Raw genomic sequence first — 15,533 nt, 5'->3', positions numbered from 1 at the left:
AAGAAGAATGAAGTCCTTGACAACTTTAATCTTTTCTCCATTGATAAGAATGTTGTTTATTGGTCCAGTGGTGAGGATTTTTGTTTTCTTTACATTGAGATACAAAAACAACAAATTAGAGGTCCTAGTGGAATTAAATTTTGTTGATTCAGGGTTCTAAAATAAGTGAATAAGAAATAGTTGCTTGCATGAAATGGAGATTTTGGGAAGTTTGTCATTATTGGTAACTGTAATGTCTAAGATTTGCTCATGACCTAAAAGCTGAGATAGAGTAGAGAACTAGATGATTTAAAGAGAGGTCAGAGTGACTTACAGGATTATCTCTGTTATTGTTATATGCTATAGAATTGCTTCTGACTCATAGCCACCATGCATAATGTTTCAGAGGAGTGGTTGGTGAATTTGAACCACTTATCTTATACTTAGTAGTTCAATGCTCATCCTATAGTACCATACCAGTACCCCAAGGATTGTCTCTAGATTTCAAATTTGAAATCACCATAAATTAATATGTTAGTATTGATGAATGTGACACTGAGTCAGAAGTGAATTGATCCTAATGATGGAGAATGACCCTACATGAAGGGGAGCTAGTAGAGAAAGGAAGGACGGCCAGTATGTACGTGCCTTAGAAGTGAAGATGGTGAGGCTTCATTTCACTTACTTTGGATACTATCTGGAGTGACAGTCTTTGGAGAAGGACTTGCCTGGTAATGTAGAGAGTCTGCAAAAATACAGAATAACACTTAATGAAATGGACTGACATAGTGGTTTCAACGATGGACTCAAACATACCTACTATTATGAGGATGGTGCAGGGTTACTATGAGTCAGAACCTACTTGACGATGTCTAACAACAGTTGTGGAGGACATTGTCTGATGATATGGGGTTTAAAGATGTGGACTTTTATAAGGGGTTGGAGAGAATAGGAGAAGATTGGACACTGAAGCCCAAGGAGAAAATCTACCACAAGTTGAAGTGCCCTGAGGGCTGCTGGAAAAAAACAACAAACACATAACCATTTGAAGTAGCCACTAGGAGAGAGGAAGCAGGATTCTTATGGGAAAGGCAGGGTCCGATTAGAGCAAGAAGGTGAAAGGTGTGTTAAGAGGTAAATTGAGGATTTAAGAAATTTCAATAATGGAATACTTTATGGATTTTTCTCAGATGGTAAACAGGAAGTGTTTTCTACCTATGTCTTACAGGACTCAGTGAGAATAGCATTCTAGTTGATTAGAGTATAAACTATTGTCATATTTATATTATTAAAATTTGATGTTTTCCCTTTAAGCATTGCAATTTAAGATGGCTTTCTGATTTCTTAAAAAGTAGTGTTAAACACTAGAAGATTTTTATGTTATTACCATTAATTTAATTAAATTGATATTAGTACTTTCATAAGTTTGAAAAACATTCACTTTCAAAATTATAATACCAAAAATTAAAAGGTCAACATTTTAATTGTTCTCCTTGGCTCTATTATTAAATGGTTACATGCTTGACCAGAAACTAATCTACAAGTATGTTCTGTTTCAGGTCGGATTTTGGATAATAGCACAAAAGACCTTAAGTTTGCATTCACTAACCTAACACCATTTACAATGTATGATGTATATGTCGCAGCTGAAACCAGTGCTGGGATTGGACCCAAATCAAATCTTTCAGTATTTACTCCTCCAGATGGTAAGAACATCTTAGAAAGTTAATGGGATATTGTTGCTATGCTTGTGAATTTTATTGAATCAAATTGGTTAAACATTATAGTATAAGCAATATGGTTTATATTAACTAGTGGATTACAAGCTATGCTGCTAACTGCAAGGTTAGAAGTTCAAATCTACTTGTTGATTTGTCAGAGAAAGATATGCCTTTCTATTCCTGTAAAGATTGACATCCTTTATAGAAACCCTATAAACAGTCTCTATGAGTCTGAACCCGCTCGATGGCACACAACCACCACCACTATGTTATTTTAAAAATCAATTTAGTACTTAATTTGTTTTGAACATGTGTTTTACAGAACAACAATCCCATAACGTACTTCATAATAAACAGCACCCAAGATTCAGTAGGGTAGTGGTTATGAATCGGGCTGTGAACTGCGAGGCCACCAGTTTGAAACTACCAGCTGCTCCACGGGAGAAAGATGAGGCTTTCTGCTCCCATAAACATTTATAGTCTCGGAAACCCTGTTCAGGGTCGCTATGGGTCGGAACCGACTCGAAGGCACTTAACAACAACAAGATTCTAGGAAGATAACTCTAACTTCTGACTAATTATTGTTGGTGTTGTTAAGTGCTATCGATTTGATTCTGACTCATAGTGACCCCGTATAGGGTTTCAAAGGAGCAGCTGGTGGGGTTTGAATTGATCTTGTGATTGACAGTTCAGTGCTTATCCTACAGCACCACACCGGGAATCCGCTTACACTATTAACCTGTTATACAAGTCACTATAAATATTAGCAAAAGTTTAAAAGACATAAAATATATAAACACATTTAATAGTGTGGCTTTGTGTGTTAATGCGCCAGACCACAAACTTGTTTGAACTGCAAGGTCGGCGGTTCAAGCTCACCAGCTGCTCCTCAGAAACCCTATACGGGGTCGCTATGGGTTGGAACCGACTCAACGGCACTTAACCACAACAACTTTTTCTTTTTTTTTTTTTTTAACATTGCTTAGCCTGCATTGTTTAATGTAGGAATTGAGTTTCTCTAGAGGAATCTAGAACCTATGTATCTCCAATGGCTACAATAAAATATGAGAATAGGATTTTTTAAGCAAGTAAGAATTCTTAGAGAATGCACAATACGAGTCTAATAACATTTATGAAATTATTAAAACAGTATTTCTTCTAAAGAACCTTTAGAAAAATTTTCTAAACATTAAACATCATGGTGCTAGGTGAACTTTAGTGATTTAAAATAAAAAAAAGTTATCACATTATTTCACAACATATTCTCTTGGCAAACATCAAACTTGCTAAATGTCTTTATTTCTCTTTAGGAATTGTAATTTTAGAGAAGAATACATTAAATTCTTATAACACATTATCACTCAACAAGAGTTCCCAGATTTTGTTTGTGTGGTAGCTAGTATAGTGTTGCTGTTAGGTACAGCAAAGAAACCAATAAGTTACATAGATAAAGACAGCAATGCAACGATAAAGATTGAACATAGATTCATCAGATAAATCATTCAAGTCTTTGACCATTAGAGGGCAGTAGCTATTAGGGAATTGTGTGTTTCTTTCCTTTTGAAAAATATTTAACCCTAAATAATATTTTGCTGTTGAAAGACCATGAAAATTATTAGAATCTATTTCAGATGAAAGTCCTAATAAACATATAGTTTCAATATATATACTGAGAAAGAGATGAATATTCATAAGTAAAATGATCTAATTAAAAAAAAAAAATGCCACTTGTTTCTATCAGAACACTCTTAGCTTTGTGTGACTTCTCCAATAGATAGTAAAATTTCCTCTCGCTCCCACCTAATATCTGCTCTTAAGCATTTCCAAAAGAGCTGGACAGATGTATTCATGGCTATCAACCAGAACGGAGTCCTGGTGTGTTACTGTAGGGTAAGCACTGAACAAGGTCAGTTTCAACTGAAAGGTTGGTGGTTCATATTCATCAGCTGGTCCTCAGAAACCCTCTACAGGGTCACTAGGAGTTGTGGTGTGGTGCTGCAGAATAATGCACTACACCATAAGGATAGTTTGACCTGAAAGGTCAGTGGTTCAAACCTACAAGCTGCCCCTTGGAAAACCTAGACAGATACAGGACTATTGTCTTCCCTGGTGGAGAGCCTGGTTGGATTCCTGGTTAATGTTTCTCCTATGTAATCAGTTGTCTGTTATTATAGGCTTGCATGTTGCTATTATGCTGAATACGTTTCAGCAGGTCTTCCAGACTAAAGCAGATTAGGAAGAAAGACTTGGCCAACTACTGTAAAAAAATGAGCCACTGAAAACTCTATGGAAATAATGGTCCAGTTGACAAGTGATCAAGAGGATAGGTCAGGATTTTGTGGATGGATACACCATGAGTCAGGGGCTGACCTGATCCCAGCTATAACTAGTTGCTATAGTTGATAGTTTACTGTTGGTCACCAAGACAATGAGCGTTGCTTTGTTCTAGCAGTTCTTATACATCTATGCTAAATCTTTGCTGAGATGATTTATTCATAGTCATTAAAAATAGATTATTTTGAATAAAATTAATAATAATCACGAATGTAACAAAATCATAATCAAACAATGCAGGCTGTTAATGAGTCTTCCTCCAATTTTGATACCAAGTTCTTCATTTAATCTTGGCATCTTGGATTACCAATAATATGGTAAATAGATTTATAAGCCTGGAACACACTTTCCTTATTTAAACCATTCAGTATCCCCTTGTTCTGTTCTAACAACTGCCTCTTGGTCTGTGTACAGATACCTCATTAGCACAATGAAGTGTTGCAGAATATCCATTCTTCGCAATTTTATCCATAGTTTGCCATGGTTTACACAATCGAATACCATTGAATGTTCAATAAAGCACAAGTAAACATATTTCTGGTATTCTCTGCTTACAGCCAAGATCTATTTGATGTCAGCAATATCCCTAGTTCCACATTCTCTTTTTAAAATGACTTGAATTTCTGGTAAATCAATGTAATGTACTGTTGCAAATGTTCCAGTATTACAGCAACACAAAAGCCGCCATAATACTACAAATTGACGTGAGTGTTGATGTTACACTGTGCATACTTGTACGAGGGTGAGCCAAACATTTTCTGCAATCTGACTGTAGAATTTTTTTTAACCAATTTTTAGAAAATATAAATACATAATTTTTCAGCATAATCTTCTTACTTTTAAATCCATCTGGCAGCAAGCTTTCAAATTTCCTTATTTAAAAATATTTTAAGTTGAGCTGAGAGCCACAGATGCACCACTGTCTTCACCTCTTCATCAGAGGTGAATCTTCATTCTTGATGGGCTGCTTTCAGGGGACCAAACAGGTGAAAGTTCAATGAAGCAAGATAAGGACAAAGGGGAGGACACTTTAACACCTCAAAATAAAGTTTTTGCAGAGTGTCAACAGTATGGGCAGAGGTATGAGGATGTACATTGTCAAGCAAGATCACAATGCTCTTGGATAGAAATCTTCTGTGTTTAATCCAAAATTTGGTCTTCAGCTCTTCATTGAGTATCTCACTGTAAGAGCACTGTTGATTTTTGAAATTTTTCTTGATAGTGTTCCAATACTGACCCTTGAGAATCCCAGAAAACTGTAAACATCGATTTTCCAGCTGATGGTTGACTTTTGCATTTTTTCTTGAGCAGCAATTTCAGATGTTTCCATTCCATAATCTGCTGTTTACTCTCAGGATTGTAGTGATGAATCCATGTCTCATCACCAGTAGCAATGTTTTTAAAAGAAACTTTTACCTTTCTTTGTGTATCGGTCCAAATTTTGTTTGCAGATGTCCAAACACTTCTGTTTATGCTCTTTCATGAGTAGTTTCAGTACCCATCTTGCACAAAACTTTTGAAACCCAAGTTTGTCATGGTTTATTTCATAGGCAGACCCATGTCTGATTTGCCACATAAGCCACTATCACGCATCTATTCGATAGAATAATTTCATGTGCTGCTCAATATTGTCATCAATAAGGTTGGTCTGGGACAGTTTCTTTCTTGTCTTGGCTGGATTTTTTATTTTTAGTTTTATGTAGTTCTTCCCATTGTCTGCATGGTTTCTGCAGAGAAATCAGTTTAGTCTTATTACTTCTCCTTTGTAGTTAACTTTAATTTTTTTTTAATTTTTCCTGAGTTGCTTTCAGGATTCTTTCCTTGTCTTTGGTTTTAGAAAGTTTGATTTTAAAATGTCTTAGAGATTTTCCTTTGACATCTACCCTGTTTGCAGTTTGTTCACTTTCTTGAATGCAAATATTCTCATCTTTCATGATATTAGGCAATTGTCATTCAATAATTTTTTTTCGGTTTTCTCTGGTATTTTGTTTCTCTTCCTGTTCTGGATTCTGATTACATGTAAGTTATTCCTCTTGACAGTATCCCACATCACTCTTAGGCTTTCTTGGGACTTTTTGTCCTTTATTACTGATTGTCCTGCTAGCAGCTGAATATTAAGAGATTTTTCTTCAAGTTTGTCAATTCAGCTTTCCATTGATTCAATTCTACTTCTCTGCCCCTTTAATGTATTACCTATTTCGGAAGTTTTAGTATTACTCTTCTGGATTTCTAGTTCTGTTTTTGGTATGATTTCTTATTCTTCATTTATTTTGTCAGTTTTTTCTTGGAATGTTTTACTGAATTCTCTAAAGTTTTTTTTTGTTGTTGTTGTTTATTTGTTTCCCTTGCGTTCATCTGCATCTTTCTCAAGCATTTTTTCAATTGGTTAAGATATGTAAATATCCTTTCAAATTCCTTATCAAGGAGTTCTGTTATCATTTCAGCTATTGTATTTTTCTGACTTTGTATTTTGATTACTTGTTGAGCCACTTACTTTGTCTTGTTTCTTTATGAAGTTGTTTCTGAAGTTGTCTGTTGTCTTCAAGACATTGTGGTGTTAGTGTATTTATATATGTTGTTGTTGTTAAGTGCCATTGAGTCATTTCTGACGCATTACAACTCTGTATAGGGTTTCTGAGGAGCAGCTGGTGAGCTTGAACCACTGACTTTGCGGTTCAAACCAACCTTGCGGTCCAGCGCAGTAACCCACAGCATCACATTGATTATTATATGCTGATTTCTACTTAGCACTCACCTCCTGTCTCCCAGTAGGTGTGATAGAGATTAAAAGTGTATACACAGTCCTTTGTTTACTATTTGTGTTATGTGCGAGTGTGTCTGATATTGGCTGCTAATTATCATTGACAAGGAATGGGTAATGGTGCTTGGACAGTGGCTAGTGCTACAGGAGGCATGGGTGTGGCTAGACAATATGGGCACAATTCCTGTCTCCCCCAAATAGACAACAGCAATAAAAGGTCTAATGAAGCAAAACTTACAAGCCTCTAGAAGTGGATGAGGACCACCCAGCACCGAACCCCAGGCAGAGCAGAGGCTGAGCAGGAGGGGATGCCACTGGCTACTGGGCAGACAAGGGTGGGCCATTCACACTCTCTGCTACCAGGAGGGTAAAGGGAACAAGGGAAAACTGTACCCCATCACCATCAATTTCCAGTGCTTATCCTATGTCTCTAGACTGCTGTGTCCAGAGACAGCCCCTCTCAAAAGCCCAAGATGGGTCCCTCTCTTGCTCAGCTCCCTTTCTCAGTTGGCACTCAGTTCACCACTCTACCCTGTCTCTTGAAGCTCAGGTTCAGGAATCACCATCTGTCTCTTTTTCACTCCTGTGTTGCGGAGGGTCTGCTCAGCGCATCTGCTTACTCTTCCATCTTATCCCAGAAGTGCTTCCCCAATGGCAAAACTTTTAAATGTATATATATATATATATATATATTTAATCTCAAGGTTTGCATTTCATTTATTCTAATAGCTTTTCATTAAAAAATATCAAATTGTATAGAATATCTATTTTTCTGAATTTCCAAAGAAATTGTTGAAAAATTCCATTATCTTTCGATTTTACTTTTCCACAGACTTTTTGAAGCCTCTTTGTGTATGTGTGTGGCTGTGTGTGTGTGTGTTTCTCATTTACCAGTCAAATTTATATATGCATTAATTTGAAAATGATGGTGTCTTAGATAGTCCCGATGCACAACACCATTGAAATTGTTGTCTTATCATGAATAATTGTCTGGCATGTTTGATTTTCTTTAGTTGCTTTTGTATCAATACTAAAAGAGTTTGATCTACTACACACTTCCCTAGTTTCCACATAAGAATTTGTGCTGTAACCATATTATTTTTCTAAAGATAAGATACAATGTTGTCTATTCAATTTTCTTTATCAGCTAAGCTTTATCTTCTTTCATAGGAAAAAACAAACAAACAAAACAAAACTAGGTTTATAGTAATTATTCTCATACAAGTTTATGGTACATTTTTGGGTGATAGTGTGGCACTGTAAGTTAAGGCACTGGACTGCAAGGTCGGTTTGTACCACAAGGTCAGTGGTTCAAACTCACCAGTTGCTCCTCAGAAACTCTATACAGGATCATTATGAGTTGAAACCAACTGGACAGCACTTAACAATAACAACAGAGAAACATTTAATCTTTACCTAGATTGAAATTTTAGACAATCTAAGTATGGAGCAATATTAACTGCTATATTGAAAAAAATGTTATAAATTAAAGGATATTTCTGCCACTACTTTATATTTGTCTAAGAAAATAAGGCAGTATACATTTTTTTCTTCTTTACTGGGTAAATGTTGTTATCCTATAATATACCTAATGGAGTCCTTATATGGTGCTGTAGGATAAGCACTAGACACCAAGGTTGGTTTGAACCTCAGAGTCACTGGCTCAAACTCACCAACAGCTCCTCAGAAACTCTATACAGGGTCACTATGCATCAGAACCTATGACTGCACTTAACAACAACAACAACTATACAAATACAACTGTATACTGAGAAACTGGATTATATGAAGAAGAATGTGGCCTCAGAAATGGAGGAAGGTTCATTAGCAACCTTTGGTATGCAGATGATGCAACATTGCTTGCTGAAAGCAAAGAGGACTTAAAATGTTTACTGATGATGATCAAAGACCACAGCTTTAGGTATGGATTGAACCTCAATGTAAAGAAAGCAAAATCCTGACAAATGGAAAAATACGTAACATCATGATTGTTGTTGTTGTTAAGTGCCATCAAGTCAATTCCTACCCATAGCGACCCTGTATAAGGTTTCTAAGGAAATGGAGAAAAAATTGACATCAAAGATTTCAAAGATGCACCATCAACACTTATGAAAGGTCTGATACAAGCCATGGTATTTTCAATAGTCTCACATGCATGTAAAAGTTGGACAACGAATAAGGAAGACTGTAGAAGAATTGGTGTATTTGCATTATGATATTAGAGAAGAATATTAAAGATTGGACTGCCAGAAGAATAAACAAATCTGTGTTAGAAGGAGTACAACCAGAATGCTCCTTAGAAGTCAGGATGGCTAGACTTTGTATCTCATACTTCGGACAGGTTATCAGGAAGGACCAGTCCTTGGAGAAGGACATAATGCTTCATAAAGGGGAGGGACATTGTAAAAGAGGGAGAACCCCAATGAGATGACTTGACACAGTGGCAACAACAATGGGCTCATACATAGCAGCAATTGTGAGGATGGAGCAGAACTGGGTGGTCTTTCGTTCTGTTGTACGTAGGCTCACTATGAGTTGCAATCCACTCACGGGCACTTAATGACAAGGAGCTCTGGTAGCGTAGTGGTTACGAATCGGGCTGCAAACCTTAAGGTCAGTGGTTCGAAACTACCAGCTGCTCCGCGGGGGAAAGATGAGGCTTTCTACTCCCGTAAAGATTTACACCCTCGGAAACCCTATACAGGGTCTCTATGGGTCGGAACCGACTCGATGGCACACAACAACAACATATTAACAGGAGCTATATTAAAGGATCTCTGGTAGTGTAGTGGTTATGAATCGGGCCGTGAACCGCAAGGTCAGCAGTTCGAAACTGCCAGCTGTTACACGGGAGAAAGATGAAGCTTTCTGTTCCCATAAAGATTTACAGCCTCTGAAACCCTGTATAGAGTTGCTATGAGTCGGAACTGACTCCACGGCACAAAGTCACCATGTTAACAGAAGAATTCTGATAGCATTGTGGGTTACAAGTTGTGCATGAACTGCATGGTCAGCTGTTTGAATTTACTAGCTACTTCATAGGAAAAATATGAGGTTTTCTGATTCAGTTAAGATTTACAACCTCAGGAAACCTACAATGGACCTTCCTAGAATGAATGCACAAGAATCAAATAGACTCAATCTGTAGGAAAAGATGGAGAAGATCATTATCATCAGCCAAAACTAGGCCAGGGCCAACTGTGGAACAGGACACCAATTCCTTTTATGCACGTTAAGACTGAAGCTGAAGAAAATTAAAACTAGTCCATGAGAGCCAAAATATGACCTTGGGTATATCCCACCTGATTTTAGAGACCATCTCAAGAACAGATTTTAGGCATTAGACACTAATGACTAAAGTCCGAAGAGTTGTGGAATGACATTAAGATCATCATATGAAGACAGCAAAATGTTATTAAAAAGATAGGAAGGAAAGAAAATATCAAAGTGGATGTCAGAAGACACTGAAACTTGCTTGAGCATAGAAAAGGTAAGGTTTTTCTATGGGAAGGAGTGATGAAATAAAAGCTGAATAGAAAATTTTAAAGGACCACTTGAGAAGACAAGGTCAAGTATTATAATGAAATGTGCAAAGACCTGGAGTTAGAAAACTAAAAGGGAAGAGTACACTCAACATTTCCCAAGCTGAAAGCTCTGAAGAAAAATTTTAAGCCTTGCATTGCAATATTGGATTGTTTTGGCAAAATGTTGAACGACATAGGAAACATTGTATATATGGAAGGAATATACAATTACTGTACTAAAAAGAAATGGTTGATGTTCAGACATTTCAAGAGGTAGCATATGACAAAAGCCAGTGGTAATGAAGGAAGTAGTCCAAATAACACCAAAGTCATTGGCAATAAACAAGGCTCTAGGAATCGTGTGTAGAGTCCTAATGTGGCACTGTGGGTTAATGCACTGGACTGCAAAGCCCATTTGAACCACAAGGTCAGCAGTTCAATCTCACCACTGCTCCTCGGAAACCCTATAAACCCTATGAATCGGACCCACTTGATGGCACTTAACAAGAACAATAACAAATCAAAGGAATGCAAATTGAGATATTTCAGCAAAGCAATGCTCACTTCTCTATGTCCAGATATATGGAAGACAGCCATCTGGCCAAATGATTTGAAGATATTCATATTTGTGCTCATTTTAAAGAAAGTGATCCTATAGAATACAGAAATCATCAAACAATATCATTAATATCATATGCAAGTAAAATTTTGCCAAGATAATTCAAAAATACATGCACCAGTACATCGACAGGGAGCTGCCAGAGATTCAAGCCAGGTTCAGAATAGGATGCAGAATGAGAGATACCATTGCTGATGTCAGATGGATCTTGGCTGAAAACAGAGAAGACCAGAAAGATATTTAAGTTTACTTTATTGACTATGCAAAGGCGTTTTACCACGTGGACCATAATGTGCTATAGATAACACTGCGGAGAATGGACCTTCCAGAACACTTCATTGTGTTCATGATGAAGCTGTACATAGACCAAGAGGCAGTCTTTGAACAGAACAAGAGGATATTGAATGGTTTTTATCAGGAAAGGTGTGTACCAGGGTTATACTTATAACCATATTTGTTCAATCTGTATGCTGAAGAATAATCCAAGAAGTTGCATTATATGAAGAAGAATGTGGCTTGAGAATTGGAGAAAGACTCATAACAACCTGTGATATGCAGATGACAATACCTTGCTTGCTGAATGCAAAGAAGACTTGAATACTTATAAGAGAAAGACTACAGTCTTCAGTATGAATGGTTGCACTTCAATGTAAAGAAAAAACAAAAATTCTCATAACTGAAGCAATGAATAACATCAAGGTATATGGAGAAAAGACTGAAGTTGTCAAAGACTTCATTTTGCTTTGATCACAATTAATGCAAACAATCAAATGTCATAATCTATAGACAAATCTGTAGAAAAAGACCTCTTTAAAGTGTTGAAGAATTGAAGAGGTCCAAGACCTGAATAGAAAATTTCAAAGATCAGCTCAAGAAGATAAAACCAGGTACTATAATAAAATATGCAAAGATTTGGAACTAGAAAACCAAAAGGGAAGAACACGGTCAGCATTTCTAAAGCTGGGGGAACTGAAGAAAAAATTCAAGCCTCAACTTGGCATTATTGAAAGATTCTCTGGGCAAATTATTGAATGATGCAGAATGGATCAAGAGAAGATGGAAGGAATACACTGAATCATTGTATCAAAAGGAAATGGTTAATGTTCAACCATTTCAAGAGGTACCATATGAACAAGAGCCAATGATACTCAGGGAGGAAGTCCAAAGTGCATTGAAGGAATTGGCAAAGAACAAGGCACCAGGAATTAATGGAATAAAAATTGAAATCTTTCAAGAAAGTGAGGCAGCACAAGAATAACTCACTCATCTCTGCCAAGAAATTTGGAAGACAACTATCTGGCCGACTGATTGGAAGAAATCCATATTTGTGCCCATTCCAAAGAGAGGTGACCCAATGGAATGTGGAAATCATCAGACAATCTCTTTGATATCTCAAGAGAGTAAAGTTTTGCTAAAGGTAATACAGAAACGGCTACAATCATACATTGACAGAGAACTTCCAGAGAGGCCGTGGAACCAGAGATATCATTGCTGATGTCCGATGGATGTTGGCTGAAAGCAGAGAATATCAGAAAGATGTTTACCTGTGCTTTATTGACTACGCAAAGGCTGTCAATTGTATGGATCATAACAAGCTATGGAAACGCTGAGAAGTATGAGTATTCCAGAACACTTAATTGTGCTTCTGAAAAATCTGTACCTGGACCAAGAAGCAGTTGTTCGAACAGAGCATGGGAACACTGAATGTTTTAGAATTGGGAAAGGTGTGAGACAGGGTTGTATTCTTTCACCATACTTATTCAACCTGTATGCTGAGCAAACAATACGAGAAGCTGGGTTCTATGAAGAAAGACATGGCGTCAGGATTGGAGGAAGACTCATTAACAACCTGCAATATGCAGATGATACAACCTTGCTTGCTGAAAGTGAAGAGGACTTGAAACATTTACTGATGAAGATCAAAGAGCACAGCCTTCGGTATGGGTTGCATCTCAACGTCAGGAAAACAAAAATCCTCACCACTGGACCTATAAACAACATTCTTATCAACTGAGAAAAGATTGAAGTAGTCAAGGACTTCATTCTTCTTGGATCAACTATCAACACTCAGGAAAGCAATAGTCAAGAGATCAGATGACATATTGCATTAGGCAAATCTGCCGCACAGGAACTTTTTAAAGTCTTGAAGAGCAGAGATGGATGCAAAAGCTGGACAATGAATAAGGAAGATCATAGAAGAATTGATGCCTTTGAGTTGTGGTGTTGGAGGAGAATACTAAAGGTGCCATGGACTGCCAAAAGAACCAATAGATCTGTTTTGGAAGAAGTGCAGCCAGAGTGCTCCTTGGAGGCCAGGATGGCTAAGCTCCGTCTCTCATACTTTGGAAACATTGTCCGGAGAGAACAGTCACTGGAGAAGGATGTCATGCTGGGTAAGATGGAGGGTCAGAGAAAAAGAGGAAGACCCCCAACGAGATGGATCATCCAAGTGGCATCATTGATGGTGTCAAGTGTGGCAGCAGTGGTGAGGTTGGCCCAGGATCGGAAATTGTTTCGTTCTGCTATGCATGGGGTCACTATGAGACAGTTCTGACTCGATGGCACCTGACAACAACCACCACAACAACAAAGTGTTGAAGAGCAAAGAAGTCAATTTGTGACCTAAGGTGCACCCGATCCAAAACAGTATTTTATATCACTTCATATGCATGTGAAACTTGGAAAATGAATAAGGAAGTCTGTAATTCACCATTTGAATTATTATGTTAGTGAAGAATATTGAAAGTACCATGGAATGCCAGAAGAACAAACAAATCTGTTTTGGAAGAAGTACAGCCAGAATGCTCCTTAGAAAGAAGAATGGTGAGACTTCATCTGTTGTACTTTGGACATATTGTCAGGAGGGACCAATCCCTGGACATAATACTTGGATAAGTGGAGGGTCAGTGAAAAAGAGGAAGACCCATAACAAGTTGGATTGACACAAAGTCAGCCACAATTGTTATGCTCAAGCATAACAATTGAGAGGATTGTTCAACGTCTGGCAATGTTTTGTTCTGCTGTGCATTGGGTGGCTATGAGTCAGAACTAATTGTATGGTACCCAACAATGCAGTGTATATCTGTTTTAACCAATAATGCTATTGTTGTTGAGTCCGTTCTGACTCATAACGACCCTGTATAGGTTTCCCAAGGGGTGGCTGGTGAATTTCAACCGCCGACCTTGCAGTTCAAACCCACCTTGCAATTTAGTGCATTATCCCACAGCACCACATCAGTACTCCTAAAACTGTCAAAAATCTTAATTTATCAAAATCCTGAGAAAAAAACCTGGTGACTGTTGGTTAGAGACTAGTGGAATCCTTGATACTACTGCCCTTATTCACCCTTCAGGTCCCTAATTGAATTCACCCTGGTGGCTCAATCTTCAGTCAAACATTAGATTGATCTATTAGGGGGAAAATAACATTCCTGGGGGATACAAGAATACTTAGAACAATCGAAAGGTCAAAAAGGCAGACTTTATCCCAGTGCAAAGTGCAGAGGGGAAAGAAGGAAAGAAGGAGGAAATGGGATAAGTGATAACTATATTGAGGGGATTGCAATTAATGAGATGAAAAAAAAAGTGTGCAAATTGTTGAACATAAAACTGATGATTTACACTGTAAACCTTCATCCAATTTTTCAATAAAAAGTCTTTAAAAAGCAAGAGAAGTGTATAGATCAAGATGGAGGCTATGTTGAGAAACAATAGCTTCACAAGTTTGTATTTTTGTTTTGTAAAATTTTCTAGGATTTTGTAGCAATATGTCTTGACTTACCCTTATATTTTCTGTTTATTGTTGAATAAACATAATGAAAGCCAAAAAATATATCTCCATTTACCAAAATTAGTACTTAGGTCCCTGTGATCATAAGACAATATTTTTATGCCGCATTCTTTATTCTTCCTTAAACCTACCTTGTGTAAATTGCCTAAACTGTTAACTTTTCACATTACATTTATGTTGTGTTGGATTAATATTATTATATGCATTTTAAAAGTGAAGAAACTGAAGATTGGTGGTAAATAAATTAATTAGCTTTATCACACAAACAATTTTTTTTTTTTTTTTGAAGTGGAGAAAAACTCAGGAATTGCTTATTCTTGTCCACTATTCCTGTGATACTGGGCAATTTTCTAGAATCCAGACTTGGTGGCTTTATGACTAGAAACTGTTTTAAGTACTCAGTGCTTTATCTTAAACTGACAGCTAGTTTATCTCTATTTTTCTTTTTTGCTTCAAAGAGTGCACCTGAAATTTTGAAACGCATGGTTAATTTGGGAGTCCTGGTGTGGCACTGTAGGATAATCACAAAGCTTATGGTTCAAACCCACCAGTCACTCCTCACAAACCCTATACAGGATTGCTATGAGTCAGAGCTGACTCCATGACACTATCAAAAAGAATGATTAATTTGAAAGGCAGCTGACCAAATTCAATAATTTTCTTCAAGTAATTTTATTTATAAATCTAATAAAGATGGTCTATTGAATTTATTAGCTGCATTTCAGGGTCTTTTGGATATTTTTGTTTGATGTGTTGCTATAATTTATATGACATTTTTAAGGTTTCAACTGGCAATTGATCATTC

At 37.1% G+C, this 15,533-nt stretch overlaps 1 protein-coding gene across 1 annotated transcript in view; it reads left to right on the top strand.

Moving 5' to 3' along the window:
- PTPRQ (protein tyrosine phosphatase, receptor type, Q) overlaps window positions 1-15,533 on the top strand; it is a 338,184-nt gene that overhangs the window by 56,669 nt on the left and 265,982 nt on the right. The window contains exon 8 of the mRNA XM_006871836.1: window positions 1,539-1,685. Coding sequence (XP_006871898.1) covers window positions 1,539-1,685 — 147 coding nt within the window. The remainder of the gene's footprint in view (window positions 1-1,538; window positions 1,686-15,533) is intronic.

This window comes from Chrysochloris asiatica, unplaced genomic scaffold (assembly GCF_000296735.1).
Source record: "Chrysochloris asiatica unplaced genomic scaffold, ChrAsi1.0 scaffold00175, whole genome shotgun sequence".
Taxonomy (NCBI): domain Eukaryota; kingdom Metazoa; phylum Chordata; class Mammalia; order Afrosoricida; family Chrysochloridae; genus Chrysochloris; species Chrysochloris asiatica.
The sequence above is the reverse complement of the archived record's forward strand: the minus strand, read 5'-3'. Positions and strand labels throughout refer to the sequence as shown.